Genomic DNA, 17004 nt, shown 5'->3' on the forward strand with positions numbered 1-17004 from the left:
AAACACATCACAATTCTACCAGGAATAAGACAAGCTGATCCTAAAATGTCGATTAGCAAAACATTATCATAGAACAGATAAAACCATGGTTATTTTAAAAAATAGCCAGTAAGAATTATATTTAGACAATTATGATTAAAAATCTATAGATGAAAAAGCTATGGATTATTACTCCCAGGGTTAGCGTTCATGCTTTAATTTTAATAATAATAATAGCAACAATAATGCTGGCAGCTTCCATCGGTTTCACCTTTATTTTGTGCCGGATACTATGCCAATTTATTCACTTAATTTTGAAAATTTGAGATACGTGTATCTCTATTTTAATGTAAGAACATACTGAGAGAGCTTAAGTAGCTACTTAACCTAGTTAGCCCAAGTTCCTAGAGAAGTAAGGGGTAAAATCCAAACTTGAACCCAGATCTATCTGACGTGAGTCTATGTGCTAAACCACTGCCTCCTCGGAGCCTCCCCTCTTTTATCCTTCCAATCCTGTCCCGGCCCCAAGTAGGCTCTTCTTTCTGAACCCTCTGAGTCGTTAACCATAAAGCCACTTCACAGACAGAATTTATAGCTTTATATTGTTAGTTACCTGATCATTTTCATATGGCAGGTTTCTAATGAAAATATAAACTGCTTAAGGGCTAGCATGTGTTTTTACTCTTTCCCTATCTATTATAGAGTTCTGTTCAATAAAAATGGCATAAGGTGCATCTGCTTTGGGCCGAGTAGGGGAACTGAAGTAAAGGCAGAGGGTGAGATATGAAAATGCAAATTCAGTCTACTGGGAACCATACTGGGTGGGTATGAATGACACCTCAAATGGTGATGTTTCTAGATACACACCATATAACTTGGAGATTTCTTTTTCCAGTAAATATTTTTTTTACAAAGGAAGCACTTAATAAACTACAAGTCATTATTATATATGAACAGATCAATAACAAAAATATCTGCAAATTTAAATGTCATTTTAATTTCATTTCAATGTCAGTAAAACTACCAATGACATCTAACAAGTCTAAGCAAAATGACGTAATTCACCAGAATTAATGGATATTTCAAATGGTTCTTTCAAAGGCTCTCTGAAATAATGTCTTCTTGGTAATGACTTACAGAGATTACTTTGGCTGTTTTATACTTTCATACCTCATCCCATACACACCCATGCACAGGTGATTCTAAGTAATTTTCACATATTTTTGGACAAATCCAATTTTCAAATATCTCTGAATGGTAATGACCAGGGAAAATAATTGTGAGAATTTTCTTCTTTTAAAAAATAATAATAGCATTAACATGAGATGCAATGTAGAGCCAAGGAAAACCTCTGGACTTGGAGCTAGGAAGCGAGGATTCAAAGCCCAGCCTTGCCCTGTGCTGGCTGTTTCACTTTGTATTATATTCTCTGTAGATTGAGGGTGATGATACCCATCTTTTATAGTGTAACTGAAAGATGAGGTTAACAGTGAAGCAGATGAAACAGACTAATAAATCCACTAAAAAGTCTTTCACATCGTTACAACAAAGTTCTCCCAGAGAAACTGTTTTAGCAATAGCAGTGGTCAACAATTATTATGCACTGGTTATTCTATATTACCAATGCTTTACTTAAGGGAAAACACTCAAGTTTGGTCAAATGTGGCTTCTACATTTATAAGCTTTGCTGTGAGTCCTCTGAATCTCAAATTGTTCATTTGTCTCTAGGAACCTTAATAATATAGGAACCATAATAATGTTACAGGATATGCTGGTTATTAAATTAGATTCTATGTGGGAAAGTGCTTCAAAATCTATTCACACACACACACACACACACACACAAAATCTTTAAAGTTGCAAGTTATAGTGAATATTTCATAATAAAGTTCTTCCTTCACTGCTTCCTATTTTCTCAGGATCACCCCAAAAAGGAGATAAACCAGAACCAGAAAAAAAAAATGTTTTAGTTGCCTCACATCTCACATTCTTAAGGATGAGTGTTTTGACTACGTAAAAAAGGCTACTTTGACCTAGTTTGGGGAGAATTAAAGAAGACTTGGTTTTTTCCCCCTGCTTTATGGACTTAGCATCTGTACAGACAGAAACATTTCATTCTCAAGCATGATAGACGCTTTGAGAGAAATGGCCTGATCCTTCTGGCCAAGACCACCAGGATAGTAGCTCTTGCCCGTGGTGTAATAAAATCAGTATGCTTTGTTTCTTGGTGCTTCCTGCCTGTAGCTACCCAACTTCCTGGAGCTATTCCTAGAGATATGTGTCAAAGCACACGAGATGTTGAGTCTGCTCAGAGGGAAGTTACTTTGCTCATATTGCAAAGTTCCCAGGAGCCCCGATGCACCACCTAAGGACATCAGCAAAGAGCTGCTAAAACTACAAGGGTCAGAACCGGCACCTTGCTCTGCGTTTGCATATGCCGTTCCCTTTGCTTGGCACGTCATGCTGTCCACCACCCTCTTCTGCCTGGCTAACAACTAACTCACTCTCCAAGACTCAGCTCAGATGTCCCCTCTTCTGTGAAGCTTTCCCCAATTCCTCCTACACCACATCCTTCATCTTCTTAAGGGCTTACAGAATTTACAGAATTCAACCTCTGCTATTATATGTCTACCTTTACTAGCAGACCATCTATTCTGCTTGAAAGCAGCAAGATACAGAACAACATACAGAATGGATAGTAAGAGAGAATGCTGGAAGGTCAAAGTGCTAGCAGGGTCTAGGTGTCACACCTCAGGGATCTGCCCTCCTCTCTCTGGTGCTATCCTCAGCCGTCCAGTCTCTGGATACTGTAAATTTAAGGAAGGATGATAAAAATATAACAGCATGATATTTCTTTCTTTTACAGCTCCTAGGGTCAATCATTGTTCCAGGGTATGATTTCTTTATATGGCACATTTACCCAAAGGCTTAGGTGTCGGATTTATTTTTATAATATTCATAATGAATCCATTTATAGATGATTTACATAGGCCTGTTGTGACCCAAAATCGGCTGACATTTCAGGCATTGTTACCTGAAGTTACACAAGAGCAAGTGCTCTACAATGAAAAAGTTTGGGCACTGCTGAGGCATTCTAGAAGAATCTTTTTTATTTACATCTTCTGTTTTTGGATACCAATTAAAATTCCTTGGAACAACATATGAAGGAAACTGGTATTTATGGTGAAAAGCACAGCATCATGAAGGACGATTTGAGCCCCTGAATCGCTACATTGTTCATACGATAAAAGATGCATAAGACTTCCACAGCCACTATCCTTTACTAAGGAGAGAGTCTGTACCCACAGGACCTGGAGAAGGTTCAAGGGCATTAAAAGATTGGCCCCTGGAGTTACTGAAATAAACAAATGGTTCCCAAACTTTGGTTGAGTGTCAATCAGAATTATCTGGCGAGTTTTATTTCATTTTGTTTTAATGCAGATTTCTGGGACCCATGCCCTGAGATCCTGATTCTGTAGGACTGACCTGAGCCCCAGGGACCGTGTTTTGTTTTTTTTTTTTTAATGTTCCCCAAGTCTTTCTGATGACTGGCCAGCTTTGAAAAACACTGGTGTAAACCACCATTGTAACAGGGATCTTCAAATGGTGCATGCAAGATGGCACCTTGAGATGGACAAGAAAACATTAAGAAATCTATATGTATGTATTTACCTTATTGTTCTGAAAGTTTTTATTTTAAAATATAGACTCACAGAAAGTTGTAAAAATAGTATAAAGAGTCCCATGTACTGCTCACCCCGCCTCCCCCAATGGTAACGTCTGATAAAGATATAATACAAAATCCAAGCCAGGAAAACTGACATTGTTTCAATACTGTTAACTAGCCCTTATTCAGTTTTCATCATATTTTAACCTGAATTCCTTTGTCTGTGTATATAGATCTATGCTATTTTAACTCATGTACAGGTTCATGTAACCACCACTGCAATTGAGATACAGAACTCTTCCACCACCAATTCCCTGTTGCTTTTTCTTGGTATGAATTCCCTGCCCCATTCCATCTCCAATCCTGTCCCCTAACAACCATTAATCTGTTCTCCATCACTAGAGTTTAGTCATCTCAGGAATGTCTTATAAATGGAATCATATGGTATATATAATCCTTCAAGACTGATTCTTCTTTTTTCATTAAGCATAATGCCCTTGAGGTGAATCCAGGATGCTGCATGTATCAATAGATCACTCCTTCTTATTAACGAATAGTACCATTCCACTGTATGCATGGACCTGAGTCTATTTAAACATTTACCCATTGGAGGACATTTGAGATGTTGCCAGTATTTTGCCATTATGAAAAAAGTTATGAACATTCATGTACAGGAGTTTTTGTGAACATAATTTTTCATGTCTCTGGATTAAATGCTCCAGGGTACAACTGCTAAATCATATGGTTAGTAGACATTTATGTGGGTTTTAAAAATAAAAGCTGCCAAAGAGTTTTCCAGAGTTATTATACCATTTTTCATACAACTACCAGCAATGTATGAGAGATTCAGCTTCTCCACACCTTCGCCAGCATATATGATTTTTTATTTTACCTGGCTTAAGGGTGTATGGTGATGCCTTATTGTAGTTCTACATTTATTTTTATTCTTGAAAAAGAAATTAAGCTTTCTTCACATTTAAAACATGGAGTGAAAATTGTATCACACATTTATAGAATTTAAAAATGAAGATTAAAGAGCACCTCACCACACAATATTGCATTATTCACAGTTTTTGGAGTCAGACACGGATGAGGAATCTACCACCTCATGAAGGCATTCACTTCAGCAGTTAATTAAGCTGACAGGTTACAAAATAAAAGAGATTTTTGTCAACAATTCAGGAATTCGTTTTTGTTCTAAAACATCTAATCCACTCACTCTGTGCACATACATTAATTCTATCACTGTAGATTCTAAGCAAGTCACCCAAAACACTTCAGTGACACAGAACAGTGGCCATAATGGACGGATCCACAGGATCCAGACTCAGCTTCACCACTTACTGTTCTGTAATATTGAACAAACCACCTGACCGCTCTGAGCCTTTAAAACTGAGGCAATAACCCCTGTCTGTATTCAACTATTTTGATTTGTTATTTACAGCATTCCTAGAGAAAAGGTCCTATACCTCCTAGAAATGTATTAGGGAATTAACTATTCTTATCTGAGAAATGAAATTGTATTAGATAATTTTTAAGATTCATCCTGGTTCAAGAATTTTATAATATATATAATACTGAGGCACTGTGATTCCTATCACTGTTATTAGAGGTTAATACTGTTTACCAGTATTTATGAATATTATTAGTAGTAATAATTATATTTATATTACTATATATTTATTAGTCTTATAGTACTAGTATTATAATTTAGAAAAATTATTAGTAATAGTGTGTGTAAAATTATTAAATGCATTTATTAAATAAATACTGTTTTATAATTTTATCAATATTACTTAATATTAATAAAAGCAACTAGTTATTTTTATTATAACAAGAAATACACTCTATGAGGGCAGAGATCAATCTCTGTTTTGCTCATTACTTCAGCCCCTAGAAGAGTGTCTGGCACAAATTCTGTTTTAAGTAAATGATTGTTGAATAAGTATGCAAAAGTAATTCCTAGAGTCGTAAGGTATTTTATAATTTATAAAACATTTTTATACTCACTGTTATATTTGATCCTCAAAACAATCTGGTAAGATAATTAATATTAACAACTAGTTTTATAAATTAAGAAATATGGAATAGAAAATTGTCATGCCCAAGGTCAAGTGGTGAAACTGAGGCTGGTATGTAAATACCCTGACCACCAAGTCAGCACTGAACCTTGGCTCTTTGCAGTGTCGATAAGGCCTATGAATATTTAGTAAGATCTGATTTCACGATTTCACCCAAAGAATTACAAGTTCTTTCCTCTTCAGGAAGGTGCAACGTAAAGATCAAATTAATACAATTATTACCCAACCCTTTAATGAATGAACAGCTTGCCCTTCTTCCCCCCTGAGGCTCTGAAAATTAAAACTCATGTACTGGCACTCCACAGTGATAGATGACGCTCAAGATGCTTACTCTGAACCAGAAAAGGGGCATGCCAGTCAAACTCTAGTCTCATTAGAGTTCCTGATGTTTCAGTGAAGCTGCGACTGTCCTCCTGACAGACCATGCATGGTTATAACAAACAGTCTTGAGAAGTCGCGAGTGTTCTTCTGTGATGGCTGGCAACTTAACAGGACTGTCAGAACTACATAAAGAAGATGTTTCCCATTTGTACCTCGAAAAATCACAGGCCAGATTCACCTTTCATGTCAGGGAAGAGAGACGATAGGACTCCAGAGACAGGAGCGTGAACTGCAAGTATAAATATTTCAACATCACCTTGTTCAGAGCTCACCATCAGTCCTTATATATTTTCTACTGCCAATTATTCCAGGTGTAAAAAAGAAAAAGCTTTTACTAACTGTAAGAAGAGAAGCAGCATCAAATTGGCTTATATGGGCAAGATTAAAAATGGCAGAAAAAATCCATTCTAAACTACTTCTTCAAATATATTGCCATAGGTGGCCATCCGTTTCCCTCACATTTTAGCTATCTGTTGAGAAAACAAACACGTGCTGCCTGACCAAGTTACATGACTTCATATCACTGAAAGCTAGTTGTGCACCAAGTAACAATAATCAGACTCATCAACTCCTAGGAACCAAGCCCCAACTTTGTCTCTTCCAATCTAAGTCAGTGGAGACCCAATGGAATGAGCACATTCAGGGCCTGAACTCTGGAGCCAGTTCAGCCCCAAACTCTTGGGTAACCTTGGGAAGACATTCTCTTCCCTCTCAGACTCAGTTCTCACATCTGACAAGTAAAAGAATTGGCCTAGAAAACCTTCAAACACTTTTCTAGTTCTGCTGCGCAAAGATTTTGTGGTTAAAACATGAAGAATGGCTCTGGCAGGAGAGTGGAATGGAAACAAGCTTGGCTGCCATTTCCATCATAGGAGATCAGCTGCTTATGAGGACATTTGTTCTGGTTACTATGTTTACCCCAGATTATCAATCACCTATAACTATTCCCTCTCCATAGAATGGGTTAGTAACCTCAGGTAGTAGAAAGCACAGAGACATCTAGTAAAAAATTTCCAGGCTTAGGACCCTCACTGAATAGAATTCACTTCACCTATTCTGATTTGACTTTACAAGTCAAGGTGAAGCGATGTAGGCAAAGCTTGAAAACAGAGGCTTTGTTTATGTTTTACAGAAGTGTGTAAGGTAATATACATAGGAAAAGTTTGTGAAAAGAGCAACCATTTTGAAATTAATTTCAAAGAAAAATCATGAAATAATAAAATAATGGAGTTAAAATAGATGAGGCTGTCTAGCCCAATCTCTAATAAATAGAAACCTTTAAAATCAGCAAGAGCCCTAGATATAAAGAATAGAGCCTAGCTCTACAATTTTACTAACTACATGATTATGGAAAAAGTTATTTCACTTCTGGTAGTTTACCACTCAGTAAAATGGCAATAGCATCTGTTCTACCTAACTCAGAGAGCTACAGTAAAAACTCTCTTTTGAGAATTAAATAACAATAAATATGGAAGTGCTGTATGAACTACAAAGGAGTGTACAAGTAAAAGGAATTCTACTGAAACGGTCACCTGGAATTTGTACCCTATGGATTCATTTTTTTTTTAATCTTATATAAAAAATATTTTTTAAAAGAAACTTCAGACACTGGAGAAAGTCAACCTCAAGCCGTAAGATAACTCCAACTTTACAAACTTGCAAACTCTACAAATCATTCTGTATGATATTGTAATGAGAGATACAAAATATTATCAAATGTCATTCAGCCAAACTATTGACAGAGAGAGAGAGAGAGAGAGAGAGAAAATTTCCAACTGCCAGAGTTATAACGGTAGGAAAATTTCAAAACCATCTCCATAAAATAATGTATTAGTACAGGAAAAAAGCTCACGTACTTTGGTATCTACCAAGGACAAAAAAAAGAAAGATCTATACCCTATTCTGCCATCAAAGTCTAAGGCTCTGGGGAATTTTTGAAAATTTGAAGCAAAGAAAGGACCCTGATTACAGGAAAAACAACACTACTGCTGGGTGGGGCTAATGGCGGACTCCAGGAGGGCTCACACCAGGGAGTACTCCTTAGAACTTCTGCCGCCAGTGTCCTTGTCCCTGTGGTGAGCCACAGGTGCCCCCCACCTCTGCAGGAGACCCTCCAACACTAGCAGACTTTGTGTCGAGAAGCAAGAACAACTGCAATCCTGCAGCCTGTGGAACAAAAACCACATTCACAGAAAGATAGATAAGATGAAAAGGCAGAGGGCTATGTAAAAGATGACTGAACAAGATAAAACCCCAGACAAAAAACTAAACGAAGTGGAGATAGGGAACATTCAGAATAATGATAGTGAAAATGATCCAGGACCTCAGAAAAAGAATGGAGGCAAAGATTGGGAAGGTGCAAGAAATGTTTAACAAAGACCTAGAAGAATTAAGAACAAACAAACAAAGATGAACAATACAATAACTGAGATAAAAAATACACTAGAAGGGATCAATAGCAGAGTAACTGAGCAGAAGAACAAGATAAGTGACCTGGAAGACAGAATGGTGAAATTCACTGCTGCGGAACAGAATAAAGAAAAAAGAATGAAAAGAAATGAAGACAGCCTAAGAGACCTCTGGGACAACACTAAAGGCAACAACATTCGCATTATAGGGATCCCAGAAAGAGAAGAAAGGACTCGAGAAAATATTTAAAGAGATTATATTCGAAAACTTCCCTAACATGAGAAAAGATATAGCCACCCAAGTCCAGGAAGCTCAGAGAGTCCCATACAGGATAAACGAAGGAGAAACATGCCAAGACTCATAGAAATCAAATTGGCAAAAATTAAAGACAAAGAAAAATTATTGAAAGCAGCAGGGAAAAACGACAAATAACATACAAGGGAACTCCCATAAGGTTAACAGCTTATTTCTCAGCAGAAACTCTACAAGCCAGAAGGGAGTGACATGATATACTTAAAGTGATGAAAGGGAAGAAACTACAACCAAGATTACTCTACCCTGCAAGGATCTCATTCAGATTTGATGGAGAAATTAAAAGCTTTACAGACAAGCAAAAGCTAAGAGAATTCAGCACCACCAAACCAGCTCTACAACAAATGCTAAAGGAATTTCTCTAACTGGGAAACACAAGAGAAGAAAAGGACCTACAAAAACAAACCCAAAACAATTAAGAAAATGGCAATATAAACATACATATCGATAATTACCTTAAACGTGAATGGATTAAATGCTCCAACCAAAAGACAAAGACTTGCTGAATGGATACAAAAACAAGACCCATCCATATGCTGTCTACAAGAGACCCACTTCAGACCTAGGGACACATACAGACTGAAAGTGAGGGGATGGAAAAAGATATTCCGTGCAAATGGAAATCAAAAGAAAGCTGGAGTAGCTATGCTCATATCAGATAAAACAGACTTTAAAATAAAGAATGTTACAAGAGACAAGGAAGGACACTACATAATGATCAAGGGATCAATCCAAGAAGAAGATATAACAATTATAAATATACATGCATCCAACATAGGAGCACCTCAATACATAAGGCAACTGCTAACAGTTATAGAAGAGAAAATCGACAGTAACACAGTAATAGTGGGGGACTTTAACACCTCACTCACACCAATGGACACATCATCCAAACAGAAAATTAATAAGGAAACACAAGCTTTAAATGACAAAACATACCAGATAGGTTTAATTGATATTTATAGGACATTCCATCCAAAAACAGCAGATTACACTTTCTTCTCAAGTGCGCACAGAACATTCTCCAGGATAGATCACAGCTTGGGTCACAAATCAAGCCTCAGTAAATTTAAGAAAATTGAAATCATATCAAGCATCATTTCTGACCACAACGCCATGAGATTAGAAATCAATTACAGGAAAAATAATGTAAAAAACACAAACATAGAGAGGCTAAACAGTACATTACTAAATAACCAAGAGACCACTGAAGACGTCAAAGAAGAAATCAAAAAATACCTAGAGACAAATGACAATGAAAACACAATGATCCAAAACCTATGGGACGCAGCAAAAGCAGTTCTAAGCGGGAAGCTCATAGCAATACAAGCCTATCTCAAGAAACAACAAACATCTCAAATAAACAATCTAACCTGACACCTAAAGGAACTAGAGAAAGAAGAACAAAGAAAACCCAAAGTTAGTAGAAGGAAAGATCAGAGCAGAAATAAAGATCAGAGCAGAAATAAATGAAATAGAAACAAAGAAAACAATAGCAAAGATCAATAAAACTAAAAGCTGGTTCTTTGAGAAGATAAACAAAATTGATAAACCATTAGCCAGACTCATCAAGAAAAAGACGGAGAGGACTCAAATCAATAAAATTACAAATGAAAAAGGAGAAGTTACAACAGACACCACAGACATACAAAGAATCCTAAGAGACTACTACAAGCAACTCTATGCCAATAAAATGGACAACCTGGAAGAAATGGACAAATTCTTAGAAAGGTATAACCTTCCAAGACTGAACCAGGAAGAAATAGAAAATATGAACAGACCAATCACAAGTAATGAAATTGAAACTGTGATTAAAAAGCTTCCAACAAACAAAAGTCCAGGAACAGATGGCTTCACAGGTGAATTCTATCAAATATATAGCAAAGAGCTAACACCCATCCTTCTCAAACTCTTCCAAAAAATTGCAGAGGAAGGAACACTCCCGGACTCTTTCTATGAGGCCACCATCACCAGACAAAGATACTACAAAAAAAGAAAATTACAGACCAATATCACTGATGAACATAGATGTAAAAATCCTCAACAAAATACTAGCAAACAGAATCCAACAACACATCAAAAGGATCATACACCATGATCAAGTGAGGTTTATCGCAGGGATGCAAGGATTCTTCAATATACAAAAATCAATCAATGTGATACACCATATTAATAAATTGAAGAATAAAAACCATATGATCATCTCAATAGATGCAGAAAAAGCTTTTAACAAAATTCAACACCGATTTATGATAAAAACTGTTCAGAAAGTGGGCATAGAGGAAACCTACCTCAACATAATAAAGACCATATGTGACAAATTCACAGCAAACATCATTCTCAATTGTGAAAAACTGAAAGCATTTCCTCTAAGATCAGGAACAAGACAAGGATGTCCACTCTCACCACTACTATTCAACATAGTTTTGGAAGTTGTAGCCATGGCAGTCAGAGAAGAAAAAGAAATAAAAGGAATACAAATTGGAAACGAAGAAGTAAAGCTGCCACTGTTTGCAGATGACATGATACTATACATAGAGAATCCTAAAGATGCCACCAAAAAACTACTAGAGCTAACCAATGAATTTGGTAAAGTTGCAGGATACAAAATTAATGTACAGAAATCTCTTGCATTTCTATATACTAATGATGAAAAATCTGAAAGAGAAATTAAGGAAACACTCCCATTTACACTGCAACAAAAAGAATAAAATACCTAGGAATAAACCTACCTAGGGAGACAAAAGACTTGTATGCAGAAAACTATAAGACACTGATGAAAGAAATTAAAGATGATACAAACAGATGGATATACCATGTTCTTGGATTGGAACACTCAATATTGTGAAAATTACTATACTACCCAAAGCAATCTACAGATTCAATACAATCCCTATCAAATTAACAATGGCATTTTTTACAGAACTAAAACAAAAAATCTTAAAATTCGTATGGAGACACAAAAGACCCCGAATAGCCAAAGCAGTCTTGAGGGTAAAAAATGGAGCTGGAGGAATCAGACTCCCTGACTTCAGACTATACTACAAAGCTACATTAATCAAGACAACATGGTACTGGCACAACAAACAGAAATACAGATCAATGGAACAGGATAGGAAGCCCAGAGATAAACCCACACACCTATGGTCAACTAATCTATGACAAAGGAGGCAAGGATATACAAATGGAGAAAAGACAGTCTCTTCAATAAGCGGTGCTGGGAAAACTGGACAGCTACATGGAAAAGAATGAAATTAGAACATTCCCTAACACCATACACAAAAATAAAGTCAAAATGGATTCGAGACCTAAATTTAAGACCGGACACTATAAAACTCTTCGAAGAAAACACAGGAAGAACGCTCTTTGACATAAATCACAGCAAGATCTTTTTTGATCCACCTCCTAGAGTAATGAAAATAAAAACAAAAATAAACAAATGGGATGTAATGAAACTTCAAAGCTTTTGCAAAGCAAAGGAAAGTACAAGCAAGATGAAAAGACAACCCTCAGAATGGGAGAAAGTATTTGCAAACGAATCAACGGACAAAGGATTAATCTCCAAAATATATAAACAGCTCAATATCAAAAAAAACAAACAACCCAATCCAAAAATGGGCAGAGGACCTAAATAGACATTTCTCCAAAGAAGAAAAACAGATGGCCAAGAGGCACATGAAAAGCTGCTCAACATCACTAATTATTAGTGAAATGCAAATCGAAACTACAATGAGGTATCACCTCACATCAGTTAGAATGGGCATCATCAGAAAATCTACAAACAACAAATGCTGGAGAGGGTGTGGAGAAAAGGGAACCCTCTTGTACTGTTGGTGGGAATGTAAATTAATACAGCCACTATGGAGAACAGTACGGAGGTTACTTTAAAAACTAAAAATAGAATTACCACATGACCCAGCAATCCCACTACTGGGCATATACCCAGAGAAACTGTAATTCATAAAGATATCCCAATGTTCATTGCAGCACTATTTACCATAGCCATGACATGGAAGCAACCTAAATGCCCATCGACAGATGAATGGATAAAGAAGATGTGGTACAATGGAATATTATTATACAAGGGAATATTATTCAGCCATAAAAAGGAACGAAACTGAGTCATTTGTAGAGACATGGATGGATCTAGAGACTGTCATACAGAGTGAAGTAAGTCAGAAAGAGAAAAACAAATATCGTATATTAACGCATATATGTGGAACCTCGAAAAATGGTACAGATGAACTGTTTGCAGGGCAGAAACCGACACACCGATGTAGAGAACCAACATATGGACACCAAGGGGGGAAAGTGGCAGGGTAGGGGTGGTGGTGTGAGGAATTGGGAGATTGGGATTGACATATATCCACTAATATGTATTTTAAAAACAAAACAAAACAAAACAAAAAAACTACTGCTAGTACTTTAAAGACCAAAAGAAAAATTGCATCATCTTATTGCTCTCATCAGTCTAGAACAGAACGTGATGAGACAAAACCATATATACATACCAACTTCTTTCCATAAAAAAATACGTAGACACTTAACATGGTAAAATTTGCAAGAAGACAAAACAATAAAATATATATATGGGCTCATAAGCATATAGTACAAGACACGAAGAGGTATTTGGAAATGCAGGGGCATTCCAAGACACACAAGTTGTTGAAAAAAAAAATCAATGAAAACAATGGTAGTAAAATAAAAAGACCCTAAGGCCTAAAGAGCTACTAACTTGGGAAAAAAAGTACATCTACTCTTAAATGTGCCAAAGCCCTTTAGAGAAAGTTATTAGCAGAATACCTGGTAAAAAAAATTATAACGTATGGTATCACATAAATATAAGTTGATGTGGAGAACATGTGGATACTTTTTCTACTTTCACAGTCAGAAATTAAAAATGAGAAAGCAAACCCCAGAGATTACAGACATAATACGAAGGTAAGAAATGTAATCGGTAACTTCAAGGTAGCAGTGGTTAAACAAATTCTGGGCTAAAAAGCTCAAGGAATGGGAAGACGAGGTAAAAGAAATTCAAACAGAACCATAAAGCCTAAGAAGTGGTTAAGAAGCTCGAATCTGTGCCTGGAAAAGCACGCTCATATTGCTGTAGTTTATTATTATCACCGCAAACATCATTGAGTAGCTACTAGGTGTCAGGTGTCCTGCTGGAGGCTGTTGGGAGTAAAGGCATGAGTCAGGCAGCCCCAGCCTCTAAAAGGTCCGAGTCTACCAAAGGAGACAGGACCATACACAAGTAAATCTATTAGAAGGACAGTTGTGAAAAGGACTGTATGAGACACATAGAGGTTATGGCTGAGGGACAGAGTAGAATATAATACAAAGTCCTGATAACTCTGGACTCAAACAAAGGGGACCTGAGGACTGGTACCAACTTGACCACAAACAGGTTGTGCATCTCTGAAAAAAACACTCACACTCTCTGCACTGCAGTTCTCATCTTTATACCAGCGAAAGGTGGACTGTGTGATTTCTGTTAGTTCTACACTCTGTCTTTGTGGCTGAGGTTCCTGGAAGTCAGGGCCTGAATTAAGCTATGAATGTTAAGGCTTTATGGGCTAGAAATTGAGGGCGCATATGTACATAGGCAAAGAATGGCAATGGCGTAAGCTGAGACACGAGACCTCATCAACTCACACGGTAAATGAAAACTGTTACCTACTACCTGGGGATTTCACTAATGGTACAGAACATTCTAAATGGACAAAAAAAGAAAATGGATATAAACTTTAGAAAGTGTATAAAAAATTAAACAAAAATAACATGAATTATAAAAACACTGAGAGCAACAGAGGATGCACTAACATTTAAATTAAATATAAAGGAAAGCAAATCTTACACTTCTAACAAATATCATGTCATAATATATAGCAGATGAAGAGATGGAGCTATATTTTAAAAAGTCTGAATATCCATGAACCTTTATCCATGTTTGTCTTTAAAATGTATATATGCAAGGGAAATTTCTTCCTTTACGTATTCAAAAAAGGTTATATTAAAAAGAAAAGAGAGATTGGCAGAATTGCAAGAAAGACTCAAGACTTCAGAAATTCAGCGAGACTGAGTTGCTTCGAGAGAGGATGCCACATTCCAAACTGTTTATTGCAAGAGAAGAATTACTGAGCAGTGCACTCACCCATGCAGCCATCCGCCACCCATCCAAATATATATACACATAGGAACATACAGACATACATTTGACCATACACAATCATTCCCACTAAAAACACAGTAGCATAATAAGAGCCAAGAGGAACATAAGGATGAGTGAGAAACCACGTCTTGTTGCTTAAATGGGGAAACAAAGCTTACATTCTTATAAGGAAGTAGGGAAGTATCACCATCATATGGGGCCTGAGTGCCACATATGCCAGGAAGAGAAGGACCAGCAGCATAGCAGGCTGGGTGAAGACCACAGCCTCACTTCAGAAACTCTGTAGCCACAAAACCACAGAGAATGTCACCTCTTTTCTCTAAGCTTCCATTTCTTTATGTGAAAAAATACTTAGTTCGTGGGGTTATAGGGAAGGCAATAAAATGACAATGAAAAGCATAGTGCCTCACACGGACTATCTGGTCAGTAGCGGCAGATTAAGAAGAGCAGGAGGGGGCTTCCCTGGTGGCGCGGTGGTTGGGAGTCCGCCTGCCGATGCAGGGGACACGGGTTCGTGCCCCGGTCCGGGAAGACCCCACATGCCACGGAGCGGCTGGGCCCATGAGCCTTGGCCGCTGGGCCTGAGCATCCGGAGCCTGTGCTCCGCAACGGGAGAGGCCACAACAGTGAGAGGCCCGTGTACCGGAAAAAAAAAAAAAAGAAGAGCAGGAGGAACAACAAAAGAAGTAGGAAGTTGACAGTCAGAATAAGATGTATGTGGAAACCCAGGGAAGGGAGTGATTACTTCGGATCTAGGTCAAGTTCAGACACTGGAGAAGGTGATACAAATAGGATTGTGACGGGTGACAGAAGGGTGTGAGGTGGCATGTTAAGAAAGAACAAACAGTTGAGCAAAAAGCTGCAGAGGATCAGAGATGACGCCACGGTCCCTAGAGAACCAGCTGGACAGTGGGAGAACCTCACAGAGTACAGTGACAAGGATGGGGCATCTCCATGCAGGAAGAGTCAGCCAAGGGGACAACCCACCGGCATTCACAGCACTCGTGGTGAATCTGACCCCTCGTGGAGGGGTCTGAAGTGCAACCATTACCTGCTTCTCTCCTCCCTCTCACATACGCCAACACAATATAGGACCTGCCCCATCCTGCCCCTCGGGTGTGCATCGACTGTCATACCCACTAGACTTCCTCACACCTCTGCCTCCTTCTCTGTAAGAAACCGTGTCTTTATTCCCTTCACATTAGAGGGGAGTCCACTGTTTGGCATCATTTTTGGACACATGTCCAACGGCAAGGGGGAGGGACGACTGGGTGGTAGACACATTTCTACAAGACAGTGGGATGGGGATGGAGGACACAGCAGTAGAAGAGCACTGAGCTATGAATGAAGAGATGAGGGTTCTAGTTTTAGCTCTGGCCCGAACTCACTGTATAACCATAGTCATATAACCCCTAAGAGATCTCAATCTTTATTCCCCAAAGAAGAGCTGCCTAGATGGTTACTTGATGCTTTTTAACCTTTGACAGTCTATACACTATGATAACCACACCACAAATTCTTGAGCTACCTTGTTCCAACACAACATTGTACTACAAATCACTTTTTATTATACTGAACTCTCCCATTTGGGGCACCCACCTCTGCAATCCTTCACTCACCTTCACCGCCAGGTTGCTTGTATGGGTTGTACTTCGGCTTTGGAGCAACGACTGGGGCAAACTTCTTCGGTGGTTGTTGTGTGGACACTGAAATGCTGGGGGTCCCAAAGGAATGGGTGGTCTCCATCCGTGCAGACACATGGCCAAGGGGCTCAGCAGAGCTTTTGGGTGGCAGCCAAGATGGGTGAGACATTGTTGAATCTGGAATTAAAAAGAAACAAACAACAGTTGTTTTTAAAGAAACACAAAAATGAAGGCAATATACTTCACTTCATTATTACTTCTTCTTAATCCATACTTAATAAAATCTTGAAAAAGGACTCTGAGAAGGAGAGAAGGAAGGAAGGAAGGAAGGAAGGGAGGGAGGGAGGGAGGGAGGGA

General features: G+C 38.0%; 1 protein-coding gene across 8 annotated transcripts in view; it reads right to left on the reverse strand.

Moving 5' to 3' along the window:
- The window catches only part of LPP (LIM domain containing preferred translocation partner in lipoma), a 682060-nt gene that overhangs the window by 431167 nt on the left and 233889 nt on the right, over window positions 1-17004 (reverse strand). For all 8 annotated transcript variants that reach the window (XM_029215421.1, XM_029215422.1, XM_029215424.1 and 5 more), the window contains one exon: window positions 16624-16824. In XM_029215421.1, the coding sequence (XP_029071254.1) occupies window positions 16624-16816 (193 nt within the window). In that variant the 5' untranslated portion in view covers window positions 16817-16824. The remainder of the gene's footprint in view (window positions 1-16623; window positions 16825-17004) is intronic.

This window comes from Monodon monoceros, unplaced genomic scaffold, assembly GCF_005190385.1.
Source record: "Monodon monoceros isolate NGI ecotype Baffin Bay Population unplaced genomic scaffold, NGI_Narwhal_1 Super_Scaffold_11, whole genome shotgun sequence".
In the NCBI taxonomy this organism is placed as follows: domain Eukaryota; kingdom Metazoa; phylum Chordata; class Mammalia; order Artiodactyla; family Monodontidae; genus Monodon; species Monodon monoceros.